Source organism: Talpa europaea, assembly GCF_964194135.1.
Source record: "Talpa europaea genome assembly, chromosome: 1".
NCBI lineage: Eukaryota > Metazoa > Chordata > Mammalia > Eulipotyphla > Talpidae > Talpa > Talpa europaea.
In genome coordinates this window covers 155,111,121-155,130,318 of record NC_140073.1, presented here as the reverse complement: position 1 = coordinate 155,130,318, position 19,198 = coordinate 155,111,121, and the positions used below count along the sequence as shown (strand labels likewise).

At 62.7% G+C, this 19,198-nt stretch overlaps 1 protein-coding gene across 1 annotated transcript in view; it reads right to left on the bottom strand.

Annotated features, from left to right (window-relative positions):
* The window catches only part of DGKD (diacylglycerol kinase delta), a gene marked incomplete at both ends in the record, with an annotated part of 80,674 nt that overhangs the window by 7,238 nt on the left and 54,238 nt on the right, over positions 1–19,198 (bottom strand). The window contains 18 exons of the mRNA XM_084243312.1: positions 204–355; positions 604–738; positions 1,491–1,604; positions 2,323–2,430; positions 2,555–2,651; positions 3,953–4,063; positions 6,787–6,883; positions 7,947–8,075; positions 8,632–8,781; positions 10,003–10,451; positions 10,546–10,640; positions 11,579–11,663; positions 12,427–12,566; positions 14,956–15,064; positions 17,165–17,327; positions 17,877–17,979; positions 18,098–18,223; positions 18,483–18,589. Coding sequence (XP_084099438.1) covers positions 204–355; positions 604–738; positions 1,491–1,604; positions 2,323–2,430; positions 2,555–2,651; positions 3,953–4,063; positions 6,787–6,883; positions 7,947–8,075; positions 8,632–8,781; positions 10,003–10,451; positions 10,546–10,640; positions 11,579–11,663; positions 12,427–12,566; positions 14,956–15,064; positions 17,165–17,327; positions 17,877–17,979; positions 18,098–18,223; positions 18,483–18,589 — 2,470 coding nt within the window. The remainder of the gene's footprint in view (positions 1–203; positions 356–603; positions 739–1,490; positions 1,605–2,322; positions 2,431–2,554; positions 2,652–3,952; positions 4,064–6,786; positions 6,884–7,946; positions 8,076–8,631; positions 8,782–10,002; positions 10,452–10,545; positions 10,641–11,578; positions 11,664–12,426; positions 12,567–14,955; positions 15,065–17,164; positions 17,328–17,876; positions 17,980–18,097; positions 18,224–18,482; positions 18,590–19,198) is intronic.

Genomic DNA, 19,198 nt, shown 5'->3' with positions numbered 1-19,198 from the left:
CTGAGTGGCAGCTCTCAGGAAGCCAGGCGGGCAGGATGCCCCGCGGGTCCCGAACACGTGGCGTCTACCCTGCCCCAACACAAGCGCCGCGCGGCCTCTGACAAGCAGGGTGAGGCCAGGGCTGCGCAAGCCCAAGGCGGCAGCCCGCACACCAGGTCGGACGGAGGACTCGCCACGCCCAGGAGGCTGGCTGCAGGACCCACCTGTGGATGAGGGCGCCAGCCGCCTGCCCAAACTGCTCCATCTGGGTGGCCTCCTCCTCAGACAGGATCTCCGGGTGCAGGGAGAAGGTCGGGGGGCGCGGCAGGTCACACTTCTGCTTGTCCTCCCAGGACTTGAGGGTGTTCTCAAAGGCCTGGGGCAAAGCACCCAGAGTCACACGCCAGCACCCTCCTGAGAGGCGCATGGTCTGACCAGCACCCGCTCCCAGGCTGACACCCCGACAGCCGAGCAGCGGTAAAGGGAGAGACCCCACTGGGCTGGGCAGGAGAATGGTCCCAGAACTCACTACCCCATTCACTTTATGGGTGAATAAAAAACCCTGGACCCCAGCCTCCTGCAGGGGTGCAGGTACAGGTGCCCGCACAAAGGACCCGCCCTTACCCTGTCCCTGGTGAGGGTCTGCGCCCGGTTCTTGTGGACGATCCGAATGTACCCCGGGGGCTGGATCCAGGCCTCCCCGTCCACCTGCACAGGGACGCCCTCGTCCCCCAGGATGGAAATCTTCACCGTGCGACACTGAGCAGACAGCACACAGGGTCACTCGTGTGCAGCTGACCTGGGGATCACGCCCACAGCCGGCCACCGCACCCCACGGTGCCCATGGCCTGTCCCAGCCCCCCAAGCCTCCTGCACCCAGCACTGGATCTGGAATCACACGAGCCAGGCCCGGTGGGAACTGGTGACCACTGAGGGCCCGGGGCTGGGGCCACACGTGACAGGCACCCAGTGCGTGGCCAGCGGTTCCTGCTGCTCGGAACCAAGCCCGGCTGAGGAATCCGCTCACGCTCCGCAGCAGCTCAGGCAGGGGCGGATGCAGGAGAGGACGAGAAGGCTCCACGCCCCCGGTCTCCTGGCTGAAGCACACCCTCTCCCATGCACACGGCCCCTTCCCGACCCCTCGCCAGAACCCACAACCGCAGCCCGCCCCGCCCCCGCAGCAGGGCAAGAAGGCAGGCGCAAGCACCTCTCCTGGCCGGGCACACACCCGCCTTCCCCATGCTCAGGCTGCTGCCCCAGCCTGGCCCCCTCCATCTCAGCAGGGGACAGGGCGACACCCACAGAGTCAGGGCCGGGGCTGAGGCGGGAACAAGTGGCCCGACTTCGAAGGCACACCTGCCGGCTGTCAGACGCGGCGGGTGACCCTGAGCAGCCGCGGGTGGCCCCAGGGAGCACCCACCTCCTTGTCTGCGCACACCAGTGGAGGGAGCTCACCGAGGGGAACTCAGGCCCAGCCCCTCCCACCCCCAGGGTCACCTGGTGGCCAGTACCTGGGCAATGCGGTGATGCTGCAGCTTGATGACGCGAGACACAGCCATCTGCATGCTGCCGAACACGGCCACCACCTCCAGGATCTTGTCATCGAAGGACGGCGCTGTGAAGGTCTGAAAGGCCAAGTCACAGCTGACCGCCGCCCCCACCTCCAAGGGCTGCCCCCTTCTTGCTCAGGGGCCGCCTCCCATCTGAAGTTACTGATCCTGATGCCAGCTCCTGGGGTGAGACCCCAGGCCTCGGCTCGCGGGCACGTGCCCGGGTCTCCCTCCTCCGTCTGCAGTCTCCCCAAGGAACCCCTAGCTGACGGACGTGCAGCCTCGGCACGATCTCCGCACAGGTCCAGCGAGGGGCAGCTGAACTCCTCCAACAGCTGCTGTGCGCTGAGGGAGCCCCGCCAGCCCCAGCCCTGGCTCGGTGTCCCCACCCAGTGCTGGCTTCCCAGCACCCACTGGCACCCTGCCGTCACACTACTTCCTTCTGCCCAGGACACCACCCTCACACCCCCCCATCACCTGACCTGCAACCTGAAGGTGTTCAGGTCTCAGTCGAGACGTCCCTTCCTCCCGGAAGCCTTCCTAGACCACCCCAGCCAGGGCTGGACCCGGTTTCTGCACCACACTCAGGCCCCTGACCATACCTGGTCTGCTCAGCTCCCTCTTCCGCGTGGGGTGCTCTGTCCTATTCTCCAGTGCACCCACACTCCCGCTCGCCCCTCCCCCCCACCCTGTGCATCACTGACTGCACCCGGAGCGCGCCAGGTGTGGCTGAAGCTCCGTGAGGGATGCTGCCCTGGCCGCCCCGCCCCCGCCGCCTGGCACCCCCACGTACATCGTCTTCTTTGGTGCCTCCCCAGAAGTTGGTGCCTCCAGCATAGCTGGGAATGTTGAGGACTGCAATTCCCTGGAGACTGGGGAGCGGGATGGGCCGCCCGTCACACTGAGCAGAGGAGAGAGGGCGGGCAGAGAAGAGCAATGAATGGCTCTCCCCTCCCCCTCCCCCCACAACGGGGTGGTGAGGCCGCCTGGGCCAGGAGGAGTGTGGGGTGCAGGCGCCCGCTCACCTCCAGCAGGACCTTCTGCTCCAGGTTCTTGTACGTTCTGTGCAGCAGCTCCTTGGTCCCCAGCACGCCGTACCACATCATGTTCTTGGTTCGACTCCTAGAGACGGAAGCAGGGACCGAGGTGGGGCTCGGCTCTCTGCAGGCCCAAGTGCAGGGAGGGCGACGGAGCACAGAGGGCGCCACCCGTGTGGAGAACGGTCCTCGTGCTAGAAAGCAACCTTCCCCAGAAAGTAACTGTACTCTGAAGAGCCAAAACGTTAGGACGTAGAACCTCATGGAATTTTTTTAAATCCCGGCTCCTTTTCTGGCTTGCAGAGACCACGGGGAAATCGGCCAAGCGGCCCACGTCTGCAGGTCTGTCCACACGGAAAGACACACAGCGGACCCTGGTCATTTCAAGCGAAGCAGCTGATCGTGCCCCTCACGGGCACCGAGCCTGCCCCGCTGTGTCCAACAGGTGGCGAGTCTCCCATCAGAGGCAGGCGCCTTGGCACAGCTCCCGCTGCCCCCTCGGGCCAGGTCTGCAGGCACGGGACTCCCTCAACCCCTCCCCCGCCCCAAGCTTCTGGTACAAAGACAGCATCACGCCAGGGGCACGGCCCTGCACAGGCCGCAGCCACCCCCTCCTCGCCCACCGCCCTGGACGGCATCTGCACGAAGGCACGACACAAACAGCCTGAGCGAGCGCCACGTGCGGTGGCAGGGCCACCCTGCCTTGCACCCGAGCGCTCCGAGGCCAAGCTGGAGCCAGTGTCCCAGCAATCCCCAGTCACCCTGAGCTCAGGCACTTCCCAGGTGGACTCCCTCCCCTCCACTGCCCTGGGTGTTTCAGACCCGCCCTGGGGCTCCTCCAACGTGGGAGCTGACCTCTCACCCTCCAGAAGACACTGGGGCTACACTGCTGTGTCCCTCCCGGGGAGGGGGGGAGCTTCTACTCAATACAGGGCAGCCCCTTCCTTTCCGCCATCCCACCCCAGACCCAGAGGAGCAAGCAGGTGGTGAGTGCGGGGGAGAAGGGAACATCCCCTGGAAGTCCTCAGGGTGGCCACAGAGGGCGTGTCGTGGAGGCGGGCCCGCCCTACTGTGAAGGCACAGGACCCCGTGGAGACCCGCCTACACCGGGCTGGCACCCAGGGGTCTACACAGCGAGGTCTCAGCGCACGGCCACCTGCCCCACAGCAGGCCCCAGGCATTGGCTTCCCAGAGCGCACCTGGCAGACTAAGCCATGGCCCCCTCCTCCAGGCTGGCCTCCTGCACGAGCCCTCCGCGTTCTCAGCGCAGGCGCTTGGGGTCCATGCCTCTGCCCAGCACCCTGCTCAGCGCCCCACTCCTGAGGGCAGCGCTCCCTGCGGAAGGAAAAAGGGGGAGCAGGCCATGGACGGGAGGCTGACACCTACCTGCACTTCTCGGGGTGCTCGTCCCGCTTGTTGTTGAAGTCCAGAGAGATCTTGGCGTCCAAGCCGATGCCGAAGTAGTTGTTCATGACGCACCGCTCCGTGTAGCGCTCGCTGCGAAGGGCGGGAGGTCAGGCTGTAGCTGTGTCCCCGAGGCTGCCGCAGGCGGGACTGGGCCAGCCGCTTAAGGGTTTTCTGCTAACAGCTTTCATGAAGACGTGACTTACGCACCACGTACGCAACACAGTGATTTAAAACGTACAACTTTTAACCGTGCAAGAGTTAACTTTTAAACGCACAATGGTAACCGTCACCACAGTTGTTTCAGGGCATCTCATGACCCCAAAGAAAGCCCACCCCCTTCCACCGCCAGCCCCCGTCCGCTGGCCTCGCCTGTCTGTGTGGGCCCCGGCTCTGGCTCGGGCGGGCTCACCACCGCACTCCCTGCCCCCAGGGGCCGGTGGCACGCCATGGTGGGGCCACACCGCCTCCTGCTGGCTGCTTCGCTCCTGGAGCTGTGCACAGTGGGCCCCACGCCCATGGACAAGCCCCCAGGAGGCCGATGCTGGGCCGCGCGTGACTTGAGGCTCGGACAGCCGCGCTGCCCTCACCACGCCAGCCATGCTGACCCTGCACCACATCGCCCGGACACACACGCTCAACAATAATCTCAAAACATGCCCCCAAACATCCTTAGACCCCATCAAAGCAAACCTGAAGACGTCTGCCCAGCCCCTCCCCCGCATCCACTGCTATAAGATGCTCACTGAGCTTCTGGCCAGGCCAGCAGAGCCCTGCTGCTGCCACTGCCCCCGCCCGCCCTCACCCCCCACTGCAGGATCCAGACCCCTTTCCTGGGCCACCGGGGTCCCAGCGGGCTCCTGTGCCTGGCTCCCCTCCAGAGCGGGTAGGTAAAGGGAGGAAGCAGCATGAACAAGCGTGTCCCTGACCCGAGGGAGGTCTCCACAGGAACTCCGCTCGACTCCACGGCCCCACGTCTGCCCCTCTGGGCGGGAGGCTGTGGCGGCCTGGCCCGATCCCCTCGGGAACATCTACTCTACCCAAGGGCTGAGCGAGCACAGAGCTGGGGATGCAACTGTTCTGTGTTCACAGGTCGTAGAAAAGAGGCGGCTCCGGCCCAGAAAAACAGCCCAGGGAAGGGCAGCAGGGTGGACGGAGGGGGCGCAGGGGTGGGGAGGCCCAGTGCGGGCAGAGTGAGCAGAGCCCCGGAGCCTCAGCGATGAGCGCCCCACTCTGGGGGCAGGGAACCAGCAGTGGTTCCCAGGTACAGGACGGCCCCCTGCGGGGGGTGGAGAGAGACCAACAGCCTCGGCCCCGAGGGGGGCTTCGGGGACCTCAGACTGTCATGGAGAGGAGATCGTCACGAAAGTGGGGACTCTGGTCACCCACAGACAATGCCCAGTGACTGATCATTATTTCTTTTGAACCCAATGGAACCCCAGAAAAAGACTATCTCCTAAGGCTGTACCCCAGGTCTTTGCCACCACAGAGATGGGGAAAAATGAAACAAGGGGGGGATTGTTAGAACTCTCCATTAAAAGGGGAGCTGAGCGGGAGGGGAGCCGGAGCAGACGAGAGGCCTTGGAGGAGGCGCGGGGCACGGAAACGGGTGACGAAGTCTGCTGGCTTTGCAGCGTGGACTTTGCCGGGGACGTGGGACAGGAGACACGGAGAGCAGAGACACGGAGAGACGCATGGGGGCTGACAACGGCAGCCTTCACCTTGCTGACTTTGCTCCCTTCCTTCCAGACCTGCCCGGCCCCTCCTGCCCCTTTCCTGTGGCTCCCACCACAAGGGCCTCAGCCTCCACTGGGCCAAGCCTGTTTGGCAAGGGGACGGGGAACTCGGGGCATGCCGTGTCTCAGCGGGAAAGTGCACTTCCTCCTCTCCCCTCTCCGTGCACGCTGTTCCATCGAAGACCTCACGCGCTGAGAGCCCTGACATGGGGGGTCGCAGAACCCCTACAGAGCGTGCAGGCCTGGGAAATCTTGGGGTCCCCCTCAGTCTGCATGCTAACGAGATGACGGGGACAAACAGAACATGAAGTCCAGGAGTGCCCGCGGGTGCTGCTCCTGAAAGATGGTAGGTTCTGGTCTTGCTGAAGAAACGATACAGTGAGCCGGGACCACCACCCCAGGTGGACCACCACCCCGGGTGGACCAAGGGCGCGCGGGCAGGCAGGGCCAGGGCAGCAAGGCACCGGCCCGAGGCCTCCGCTACACACCACGCACGTGGTGGGCAACTCTGAACCACTAGCCACCAGCTCTGCAGAACTGACTCTCTGCCAGCAGAAAGAAAGACCCAGAAGGATGGGCTTTCAAAGCGTGGTTTGTCTCCACACAGGCCTCTCACACACAAGAACAGACTCCTCTGAACTCGCGCTCACGTCCTTGAGGCCGCAGATGCCACGGAGGCAGCACCGAGCACCAGGCTGCCCTGCTCCGGGCCCAAGCCCAGGGCAGCGGGGACCTGGAATCCACAGACCTGTGGCACAACCAGGGCACAGCGGCAAGAGGCGCCAACTGGCCGGCCACAGACGCTGCAGGTGACACAAAGGACGAGCATGAAGCCACAGCCCCGCTGGGCCCGCCAGGACCTCAGAGCAGCAGACCACCTCACGCGGGACCACCAGAGCCCGGCACCCCCTGCAGCCACACGCGTCAGCTGAGGCCTCCCGAGTCCCAGGTTTTCCTCATCAGTCAATGCCAGCTGGACAAGGACACCCTCGTGGACAGTCCGGAACCTCGCTGGAAAACCCAAAACACCTCTGCGCCAGCATCCCCTTTACAGAGGCCGCGGGTCACCTGGATACTCACAGGTTCTCCGGTTCCGAGTTAAAGGGGTCAGCATTAATTAACAAGCGGCTGATGACGGAGCCTCCAGGCAAGGACCCGGACATCCCGGCCCGCACGGCTGAAAGGAGAGGAGACCTGGTCAGGACCAGCGAGGAGACACGTCTGCGGGGCCGGACGATGCTCTGCGGGACACTGCTGTGACAACTGAACCGTACGTGATGCCATCAAGTGAAACGGCGCAACCATGTCCAGGTTCTGCTGACCCGCTGGGGCCAGAAATCAGCATCGTGATTCCACAGTCATGAACAAAATAAGCGGAAAGCAGTACCGAAGAGACGCGCTAAAGAAACAGCTCTACGGACAGCTCCCAGCAAGTGGAGAGGAAACCACGTCGGAGGCACAAGCTCACAGAGCTCAACTGCACAGCATCTTAAGGCGGAATTCAGGGGAAGCAGTTAAGTATCAGGAAACACTCGGGGGGCCTGAACCCTCATGGCACCTGCACTTATTTAAAATGTACCTGTCGTGAACACTAAGGCAGACGGAATCCTGCCTTCCATCACTCCACCAATCCCTCCTCCAATAAGCTTTCTGTCACTGACTGACTAAATATGTCCTATTGGCCTCATTTTCCAAGAGCTTCTGGAATGTTCTGTCAGTCCACTGAGATATGCCTAGAAACTGCCAAATGGCTGGCGGGAGCAGACCCAGGAGACCTGCAATCCACTGAAGATGGCTGAGGGGGGCAATTCTGAGCCTTCGTGCCACTCCACACACCCACACCCCCCCACCACCACCCCAGAAGCCACAGGAGCTGCCTGACTTCGTGGGGCAGCCCAAAAGTGAATGAGGAGGGCGGCTTGGCATCCCTCCCAGGGCTGGCTGTCCCCCACAATCACGGTGCAGAGAGTGGGTCCCCCACCAGCCTACCCAACCCGCTCAAGGATCGCCTCCCCCGCGACACCTTTCCAGGCCCCTGGGAGGCGACGTGCGTCTGCTCTTTTGTGGGCACTTTTCATACCCGAGAGGACGTGGCAGTTCAGTCTCTTTCCAAGGACCTGAGCTCCAGGAGGGCAGAGAACAGTCCCACCCATCCCCCAGACCCAGTGTCCAGAGGGGCCTCGGGGTCTCAGGTGGGCACCCGCCTGCGCCCCGCCCGCCGCCAGCTGGGCCACACTCACTGGGGAACAGGATCTTGGTGTTCAGCGCCGGCAGGCCGTCACGGCTTCCCGACGTGGGAGGGAGGGAGGCAGAGCTGCCCAAGGACAAACTCCCCTTGCCGATCAGCTTCTCACACGGGGCCTTGGCCACTGCGAACAGAGAGGAAGCTGCAAGGCCGCCCCATGGGGGACATGGCAGAAATAGCAGCGCCTCCAGAGAAGAGCAGGCGGAAGGGCCGCGGGGCTGGGAGGAGAGGGAGGGACCAGGCTGAGCAGGAGGGAGGGCCACACAGCTTGGACCCCCTGTAGAGGGCAACCCAGGCCGAGGTGGGGGCACCCCCAATCACAGGCAGGACTGTGGGGGCCCAAGCATGGGCAGAGTCCTGAGCCGTAGAGATGGTGAAGACACCGCCTGGCGGCTTGTTCATGCCGGGCTCAGAGGAGCACGCCTCGTCAGGGGCACGTACTAGGGGCCTGTTCCAGGACAGAAGGGACCCTCAGCAGGTGACCAGCCAGAGGTGGCACCCGGGGCGGGGGCGTGCACAGGGAGGGCTGAGGAGAGCACACCCCTCCAGTTACCAGGCCCTGAGGGCCTGCCAGGCAGCCGCACACAGGCCCTCCACGAGGCGCCTCTAAGGCCACGAGGCCAAAGCAACCAGGAGGGGGCGTCCCGCAAGCTGGCTTCCGCTGCCGCGGGCTGAGCTACCTTTGCGGAGGCTCCTGGCCTTGGCAGCACCACAGCTCTCGCTGGCACACGTTCTGTCGTCCGGCTTCAGGTCTTTCTTCTCCGCTGACTCCGCGAGGCCGAGGACAAAGCCCTGCTGCTCTTGGGTCTGGGCGTTCTGCTCATCGACGGCTACAAGAGCAGAGCGACCCTGAGCGGTGGGCATCTCACCCACAGGCGCACCAGGGGCTCCTGCCCACAGAGCCTCCACCCGCAGGGGCCGTCCTCCCCGTGTCCTCAAGGAGGTGCGTGCCTGCACACCATGACAACCGCGGCCTGGGCTCGTGCCCAGGTGGGGAGGGGAGGATGGAGAGGCTGGGGACAGGGGGGAGCGGAGGGTAAGGGAGGAGGGCCCCTGGAGGCCGAGAGAAGGGGGACGGTGGAGGTGGAAGGTCGTAGGCCCAGGACCTCACTGAGGGAAGCAGCAGGGCCGGGGGCTCAGAGTGGAAAGGCAAGGCTGGGCAGGGCCTGCAGTGAGTGGAAAGGGTAAGAAATGATTTCCAGGGCCACGAGAAAGAGCCAATACAAGAGATTGCTGAGGGGAGCTTGGGGCACTAGAGGCCACAAGGTTCACGGGTCAATGTGGTTTCTCAGTATTCTCTTCGAAGCTTGGTTAAACCAAGTCTAGAAAGTGGGGGCGAGCCTTTCGTCCTACATGGCCTAACTGCTGTGTAGGCTGGTCTCACCAATGGTCCGCTGTGGCTACCTGGACAGCAGGTGGAGGAGCTGTCCTGCCTTGGACCCCATGGGCTAGACGTGTCTCCGATCGCCTCCGCCAGCTCACCAGCCTCCGCCCCTCAGGCAGCACCGTGCCTGGTCCACACCCACCCCACTAGCCCAGAGCCCGCCTCTCCTGATACAGGGCCTTCCTCTCCGGGTGTCCTCACTGCACCTCAGTCCCAAGTGCCAGGCAGGGCAGCCCCACCTCTAACCCAGCAAGGCCACACACCATGCTCCTGCCAGGCCCTGCCCGCCACCTGACAGTTTCCACCTGAAGACCCTGCGGGGAGCAGGTCCCCCAGCCTCGGGCTGGTTCCCCAGCATGGGCCCAGAGGCACATGCTCTCCAGCGGGGCCCCTCTCCACCCTGCCTCCACACTCTGGAACCCCAAGCACCCCTCCCCGGGCCCATGGGGCAGCAGCGTCGCATCAGACATTATCACGGGCACCATGGAGATGAGAGCCCGGTGTGTGCCCAGGGGGAAGGCAACCAGGCGTCAGGCGTCCAGAAGTAAACTGGACAGGCCGCAAGTCACCGGACCGCCTGGCTCTGGCCCACAAGGGTGTCCCGTCTGCAGTCACCCAGTTCAGGGGAGCCGGAGCCCGGCGCACACAGCCGCACGAGCCCCGCTACCTTTCTCCGTGTGCTCGATGACCTGGCGGATGGCCTTCTTCAGGCTGTTGGCTCTCAGCATGAGCTGCTCCCGGGGCCGGAAGATCTGAGGTCGGGCCGGGCAGGCCGAGCCCACGGCGCGGTCCCCGGGGGCGCTGCAGCCTCCGCCCCCGCCATCCCCGTCTTCCGCCTCCTCAGCAATGGTGGGGGGCGGGGTGGGCAGCGAGGACGTGGCCTGGGACTCATCATCCAAGGTCTTGAGGAGTGAGTCCAGCTTCTCCTTCAGGACTGAACACTGCACACGAAACACAGGGAATGGAGCAGGTGCCTCTACGTCCAGACCCCTCGCCCCGGGGCCCAGGGCACGGACCTTCTTGGCCATGACCTCCGACTCCTCCGAGCTCTCCGTCGTCTTCTCGTAGGCCTTCCCCACCCGAGCCACGAAGTCCTTCACGGTCTCACAGAGGACTCTGCGGGAGGAAATGCAGAAGGAGACTTCTAGAGCCAGTCCTGGCTGGACACTGGCCGCCCACGTGGGGACCCCTGGCCCGGCTGGGCGCTCACTTGGCCGAGGAGATCACCACCGAGTGCTGGTCGGAGGTCAGGATCTTGGAAAGATGGGCAGCGACCGAGTCTTCGTAGAAGAGAATTTGCTGCACCTATAACCACCCCAAATAAGTGGGGCAGCTGTCAATCTAGGCCTGAAGGGCTGTGAGAGGCCTCCAGGACTGCCACGCCCTGAGGTGTCCCCAGAACCCGCTCATCCGCCGCACACGCTTATCTGGAGCTGAGCTTTTCAAAGCAGCACCCAGCTTCGACGGCCCTTTCGGGCAGCTCCCACTCTCCAGCCTGAGCTGGACTCAGTGCTGGCAACTGCCGTCCGCACTCCCGCGCCTGAACGTGGCTCCATCCAGCCACAGCCCTAGACCCTCCTCCTCCTCTCCACATGGACCCTGCCCTCCGCAGTCCCCCTGCCCCTCTCCTCAGGTCCTGGCGAGTGGTCAGTGAACTCGATCAGCTGGAAGGCCTCAGTACAGACCTCTGCAGGCAGGCTCTCTCTCTCCCAGGGCACACGGACCAGCCTCCGCTCGCGGGCCTGGGAGCTATCGTTTGCCAACCACCACCCCGGCCCACTTCCTTGACCCTCCTGACCCTTGGGGGAATCCTCTCTCCTGCTCAGCAACAGTGGCTCACCCAGCAGGACGAGCTCTGTGCCCAGCGCCAGGCCACACACCCACAGAACACAGATGCACCCCTGGGCCTTGAGGGTACCAGGGGAGGTAGGGCGGGCAACAGGCACTACCGCGGAGGAATGGGGTCTAGAGCCAGAGCCAGGGGGTGGTGGCAGCAGGGGGCCTGCAGGCCTGCCCTACATACCAGTGCAGGGGTAGCTGAGGAGCAGAGAACGGTGTGCACCTAGAAACCAGGAAGGACCCCAAATCCTGGGGCAGCACCAGGATGCCCCAGACCACCCCAAAGCCCACGAGGTCGTCGAGAGTCCACCAGTCCCCGCTCGGCCTTGGTCTGCCTCGGCAGGTCTCGCCTGCAGCGGGGGCTCGAGCAGTGGCTCACCACCGAGGACGGGGAGGGGAAATACCTCGGAGCCCTCGCTCAAATCTTCAGTGACGGTGGAGGATGAGGCCTGCCGAGGGAGCTTGGTCTCGTATGCCATGACGCTCCACCTGCACACACCAAGGTGGCTGAGTCAGTGCTGCCACCAGGCCCTGCGCCCTCCCACCCGAGACCGGATCTCCCGACCATGCCACCCGTCTGCCAGCCCTCTCTCTGCCTTGCCCCGCCCCGCGGTTTGGCTCCTCTCTGACAACAAGCAGCACCACTAACAGGACACTCAGCTCGCTGGGGAGGGGCAGGCATCCCCCAACGCTGCTTCCCGGCGGCCCAGGTGGATGCTCTGCCAGCAGCCAGCTCCGGGGCCCCGCAGTGACCAGCACCAAAGGCAGTCACCTCCCTCCAAGGGGAAGAACAGCTGGGGCAGCGGGCAGAGCAGGGTCCTGCTGCACAGCCTCACACTGCACGGCAGGCATATTCCAAGGCTGGCACACGTGTGCCCAGAACAAGGAGCAGCTCTGCCAAAGCACCTTGATACCCAGCCCACCTGCAGCCTTCTGGGAACAGAACACGAGGCGTCAGGCTGGTCCTCAAGGGACAGGGCCTGTGGCGGTCATCAGAAGAGGCCAAAGGTGGCACGGCTACCTTCTCTAGTGGCCCCAGAGACCTGGACACCCGCAGAACCCGGCCTGTTTGGGTTTATCATTATCATAGCCTGATCAGAAGTTAGAGACTGCCGCCAGGAAAAGGAACTCCTGGCCAAGTCAAAATGTTCCGAGTGATTCCAGGGGGACCCTGGTCTCCAGGGCTTTGGGCCGGGAGCATCTGGTCAAGGAGAGCTGTGGCAGAAGTGTGCAGGGGGTGCTGGCCACTCACCTGTCCAGCATCTTGGTACTGGCTCTCTCCAGCTTCTCCAAGATCTGAGGGAGCTGGGTGTCGTCATCGCAGGCCGAGCCCCAGCCCAGCACACGGGCTAGGTCGTTCCCAGTGCCCAGGGGCAACACTCCCAGCTGGCACTGATGGGCAGAGGGGAAGGCATGGCATTAGCCACCACTGGTCACCAGGCAGCAGCAGAGGGGCGGGAGAGCTGACCTAACGCAGCGCGGATCTCACAGCCCAAGCCGGCCACTGTCCTGCTGCCCCAGCCCTTCCCCCGCAGGCAGGTTTGCATCTGCTCCACATCTTGACCATCAGTCCTCTGGGACTCTCTGATCTGCGTCTCCAAAATCCTGCTCACTTCCAGGCCCACAGCCACACACCTGGTCCTAAACCCCGAACCCCCGTCTCCCCAGTCATGACAATCCCTTTACCACGAAGGAGCCGAGCCCATCTTCCCAAACCGTCACCCGTCACTAGAGTTGTTTCACTCCCCTCAACACATCCTGGGGGGGGTTTCCTGTCCTTGCAAGACAGCTGCCAGGACACCCGCCGTCTAGCCACCCAAGAGCTCAAACATGAGTTTGTGGGGAGGGTCAGCATCTCCGTGGGACACCCACCCAGCCAGCAGGGAGGCCAGGAGAGCGAGGCGGATACTGGGCAGAAAGCACCACCTCCCGCAGATGAGGCAAGGACACGAAGCCCGGGTCCAGGCAGAGAGCAGCCAGTGCTGGCCTCCTGGAGCCCAAGGGGAAAGGGCCGCAGGTGGGGCTGTGACACCACCCAGAAAGGAGGGTGTCCGGAGGGAGGAAGCCAGGCCCATCAGGAGGAGCCCAAGTGGAGGCTCTGGCAAACCACGTAATGAAGTCTGGACTTTATCCTAAAGTCAGGAGCCGCCAAGGACAGCCGGGCGTGCAGGGGATGCACAGGTGGAGATGCCACAGGAAAGGGTCCCAGAAGGAGTGGACAGAGGCCGGGGCCAGCCACACGGTGTGGTCTGGACGATTAACCAGAAATGGGGGGGAGGCCGAGGAGCACCAAGAACAACTGCAGGTATCTCTGTTGGACAACTGGGCGGGTGGGGCAATGGGCAGGGAGCTGAGCAGTGCACTCAGTGCTGGAAAAGGCCAGGCCGCAGGGCCTGGAGGCATTGAGGAGAGGCCAGGGGCAGCCACACCTCTGTCCCACGGCTCAAAGAGACCTGGAGGAAGAATGTGACAAAGAGGGGGGCCCTGGCATGGCGGGGGGGGGGGGAGGAAGGGGCAGCCAGCAGACCTGGTGCCACAGAAAGCCAAAGGAGAAACCTCCCTGAGCTCAGCAGCAGGTGATAAGGAGCTTGTGAATAATCCTAGAGGCAACAAAACCTGTACCAGAATTCAGTGTCCTGCTCGGTCTCGCCACTAGGGGGCAGTGCACACCCTCCTGAGCACAGGGGCCCTTCAGCCCGGCCACCCGCCATCTCACCCCTGCCCAGAGCGGGACAACAGGGCGTCCACCCCACCTACTGTGTCCACTGCCACTAACAGGGCTTGGAGAGAGAATGAACTCTCTGGAAACCAGACTCAGGTCAGGCTGAGGGTTTTGGAAGAAAAAATAGTACCCCAAAAAGACCGGCCGAAAAAATATGCCCAAGAGATTCACTTAAAAGTTCAAAGTTAACTGGGATGCTTGACCTCACCAGTAGCTAAAAAAAATAAAACATACTTTTTGGGGCCCACATACATGGGCCTGAAGTAAAGAACAAAATGGACAGAGTAGGGGGAGGAGTTTTACGCCACATCAGAAAGGTCCATCAGCACAGCTGCGGGGAGCAGTTGGCACATTGGCCACTTCAATGGGGAGCCCCAGAGGCAGCGTCAGGGTGTGCCGGGCTTCCGGGGGCAGCCTGCAGGGGACCTCGAGGCACCAGGACCGTGCAGCCCACAGGAGGCACCACCCGCACCCACCCACACTGGCTCCGGACGGGTCCACCATGGACTAGCAGGACCAAGAGTCACGTGGTGGACGAGGTCGTGAAATGAAAGCCGTGTGGTGCGTTACCCCACGCGCATATGACAGCGAGGGTCTAAACAGTGACAGCAATCCATGGGGGGAGTGAAAAAATTCAATGATTACTTTTTAAATGACCAGGAAATTATCTTACAATACAAGGACTGAGTCAAATAGACCCTAATAGACCCCTTGAGGTGCGAATCCATTTCTGTCCCTCCCCAAAGCAGGAGGCGCCAGGCAGTGGCTTCTATGGTCACCCCACGAAGAGTTGGTAGGGGTGCAAGCAGGAGGGAAGCCCCCATGAGACCAGCTTCCCACCAGAACCCTTGGTTCTAGAAAGCTCTTTTTTAGCTCCCTTCACTTAGGAGCCTCTGGGCCCCACGACGCCATCAAGCCACCTGCTCTTCCCTACAATCCCCAACTGGTCCTCAGGGTAGGGGAGGGGGGAACTCCAGGGGACGAGGATTCCCAGGGACAAGGAAACCACAATCCTGACGGGCAGTACTCCCCATGGCCCAGGACCCCACACCCCAGTACCTGCTTGTGAAGGTTCAGGCTGTCAATTTCAGAGAGGACCCAGCCAACACTGCCATCCCCACCACAAACCAGAATCCGGAAGGTGTCGAACTTCTGGAACAGGCGTAAGCTGCAGAGGAAAGACAACGTTGGCCAAGAAAATACCTTCTCAAGGACCACTGATGGCCAGGCCCGTCTGTGCTCCTCACAGCTGACCCTGCCTACTCCCTCCTGGGCACAGCTGCTAGGAGGCCAGATCTCTGAGGTGCCCAGGCCCAGTCTGCTGGTTTTCGCCAGCCTGAGGGCAATGCCTCCCACCAGGCTCCACACTCAGGCAGCCCTGTCACGGCCCATCAGCTCCAGGTGCTGGGTGCTGTCCACACCCTGCTTGTCCCTCCACACAGGATGGACACATACCCTCTCCCGAGGCACTCACTCCCACATCCTCCCCACATGCCTCCCGGTCACTCAGTCTCCCTCGGGACCCCCGTGGCCTTCCCCCGTGGCCTTCCGCCCACTCCTCACCCTCTTCCTGAGCGGCGTTTCCGCATTTTGGCTTCAGGGGCCACGGAGACGCAGCGGCCTGGCCAACACCCCGCATTCCTGAGACAGTGCCGGTGCTCACAGGGCCCGGGTGCCACCTCATCCTGGGTCTCCTCCCCAGGAGACTGGCAGTGCCACCCTCAAACTGGTTACTAGGCCAGACCTGGAACCCCCAAGTGCTGGCCTAGATGCCGCCCTCATAGCCCCTACAAGAAAGAGGCTGCAGCCCACTTGACACTTTCTTCGGAAAGTTCCAACTCACGCTACCAGCAGGAGCTTCCTAAGGTCTTAGCCAGTGTCCAGCTTTAAGAAGGTGGCCCCTTGTCCCCAGGGAAGGCACTCCCTCTGTCTCCCTGGCCAGCAGCTGCCCACCTTCTGCCCAGTGTTCCCACCTCTGAACACACATGGAAACGCCCTCTCCTCAAGCGCCAGGAGCTGAGCCCCAGGAGCCCCGGTCTGATTTGTGAGCCCCTCCTCCAGGCTCCCGAAGATCCTGCACACCATCCTTCCCTGTGAGAAGCCACCCATCCTCGACCTTGACCTCTGTCTGACCTGCCCCCTACAAGCAGAACCTGGCCATCAGCACCTGAGCCAGGCCCCACTGACCTCCAGGGACAGCCCCGGCACCAGCCTCCAGGTGTAAGCAGGTGGCATTCTGGCCTGTGTGCTTCTTCAAGAACACTGACCTCTCTGACCCCCACTCTCTGAAGAGGAGGAGATTCGTGTAAGCTTTGCTACAAACCCCTGAGATCAGGGATGCTTCCAGAAATGGGATGTCCTGAGCCAACGCCAATAGCACCTCGAGGGGCCTCGTCTGCACGCACAGCACACCCACACCAGCTGGGGGGTTCGAGACCACCCTTCTTAAGCCCACTGTGCAGCTCACAGGCTAACGGCTGGTGCCCGGGGGACGCTTTCCCCATGGGGCTGACTGCGCTTTATGAGGTGATTCTTGCATCACTTGGGCTGGACACACCCTGCGTCCATCTGCAGCATCTGCAGGACACTGCTCATTTGCAGAACAGACCACAGGCGCCATGTGACTTCCTCCACAGCTGCTGTGAGTGGGGCGAAGCAGCACCCGTAGGAGCAGGGTTTGCTCAGCTCCCCACTGGTGCCCCAGTTCATGTCCCAGCAGCACCTGCTCCAAACCCAACATGCTCTCTAGAAGCAGCCCCATAAGCACATGGGAAGAGCAGCCTGCAGGCCCTCCCGCTGCCCCACCGTGAACTGCGTTCCAAGCAGGAGGGCCCTCTGCTGACGTGCGACTCACAAACCCGCAGAAGGTACAGAACTGGAGGAAACACACCTCAGCCCCCCAGCTGCAGATAAGGAGAGGGGTAGCCTCACCCAAGACCCACATGTCCCTGAGACCTGCAAACTGAGGACAAAGCTCCCACCTCAACATTCAGCACAAGAAACAGGAGGCATGTCTGCAACTACTGACCTCAGAAAGCCAGATGCGCACCAGGACCCAGGACCCAAGACCCAGGACCCCAGCTGGCGAGGTGTGCGCGTGACCCAGACACACCCAGAGGCTGCAGGACACACCCCTTGGCCAGCCCTGCCAGGGGCACCTCTGCGACTGGACTCAGGAGGAGACGTGTCGGGCAACCCTAATGCCCTGTTTCTTTAACGCATTAGTGCGCATCATGTGAACATGCCAGGAGAGACGCGTGTGCCCTACCCAAGGTGCGGGCCTCCGTTCATGAGGTCGAAGACCTGGGCGGGGTTCAGCAGCTGCTTGAATCTTCTGAGGAACTTCACCCCCTGGTTGTCCCCACTTTTGGAATTGACAAAGACCAGCAGTGGGCTCGTGCAGGACGGAGGGCACGTGGCTTTCCAGAAGCCTGGGTGTGAGATGGAAAAGGACAGGAAAGCCTGAAGGCAAGATACACCAGCACTCGGTCGAATGCTAACACCCTCTCACCGTCCCCCAGTCAACCAGCTCAAATCACAGTCTGTACCGCACACTGCCTGAGGGGGAGGGGCCCCCCAGCCTACTGTACATGACAGGTGCTGAATCTTGCAAGGACCCCACTCCCCAACACACTCCATCTGGAGAGTGGAATTCTTGAGACCCGCACCCCGGTCTCCCACCTTTCCAGCGACACATGTTCAGACATGTAATTTAAAGGCGCCTGGACAGGTGTGCACAGGTACACAATGGTGCTGGTTGGCACCTGTCACCAGGTGCAGACCAGATGCTGAAGAGCAGAAGTTCCATGGTCAGCTTCTGCTCAAGAGCCAACCACATCTATCACCTCCAAGTCCTAAGTGTGCTCAACACCTTGGATCTGGGCACTACCTCTGCACACAACTCTGCCCCCCACCTCAAAATCACCAGCATCACCCACCCTGGAGCGGGGGAGGAGAGTGTGCATGGAGGGGACACCCACCGTCGGAATCAATGCTGTTGAGAGCGGTGGGAGGGATGACCGACACCTTGCACAGGCCCAGCGGGCACTTGGTCACCAAGGAGTCTTTACAGGACGTGTGCACCTGAAAGAGAATGCAGGCCCCACCAGGGTGACAGCCTCTCCCTGCAGGAGGGAGAAGCCGCAGGCACAGGGCAAGCAGGCCAGCTGGGAGGGAGCCCACGGGCACCGGGCGCACTCACCATGGCCTTGCACCAGAGGCAGCGCCAGTCCTGCAGGCGCAGCACGCTGCCGCAGGTCTTGTCGCACACAGTGCACTTGGCACTCACAGGCAGGTTCCCTTCCAGCCACTGGTGGGGCATGGAGATCTGCGAGCCAGGCAGAGAGGGGCTGTGGCCGGCAGGCGCACACACGCCCCCAGCCCGTGGGCAAAAATGCTCGGGACGAACCCAACCAATACAGCCCTCTCCACACCCACAGCTGAGGGTGGGACCCCAGCCGGCCTCGGGGTGGCGGGGGGCAGCCTGGCACAAATACTTGGGGGAAGAACGCAAGTGAAAACCTCCTGGGATTTGAACAGGGGTCAGGGCAGCTCCCCGCCAGCACAGGGAGGGGCCGTATGCGCACCCCATCCTCATCCTCGATGATGTCCTTGCCGATAGAGGCCAGCGTGGTCCACTTGCAGTCGTTGTTGGCACGCACGGCGCACCGCTTGTGGGCCTTGAACTTGCACACTGTGGGGGGAGGGGCACAGGGACCTTCATGGCTTGTGCCGAGAGCAGGCCAGTGAGGGTCCCGGGTTTTGGGGGAGTCGGAGAGGAGAGGCCCTCGCTGGTAAGGAGCTCAGCCCCTGAATGCAGCGGCTGGAAGGGAGACGAGGTGCCGAGAGCAGGGATACCCAGCTTTTTGGAAGGGGCCTGAGTGACCAGAGGGCTTCGGGGGCCAAGCAGGCCTCCCTCCTCCCTCCCAACCACTGGCTGAGCAGGAGCAGCCAGGCCCACACCTCTTGATAGGATCCCACCCGACATGTCCCATGGTTTTCTGTGTCTCAAAACAGTCATTTTCTTCTGATTTGTCCAACCAGTTATAAATGTGAAAACTGTTCTGAAATCCGCGGGCTACTGTGCCCAGACAGCAGGTGGGGCAGGTGGGCAGGGGCACAGCTGCGCCTCAGAGGCAGCGCCGGTCACCCGGCCTGACCCACGAGGCCACCCACCCCCCATCCAGAGAGCGGGAATAACCAGAGGGGCTGACAGGCCCTGTCCGGTCTCTCCTCCCCGTTTCCTCTTCGTTTCTCCTTAGACCATCCCCCGTTTTACTTCGCCTTATCAAGGGCTCCCCGG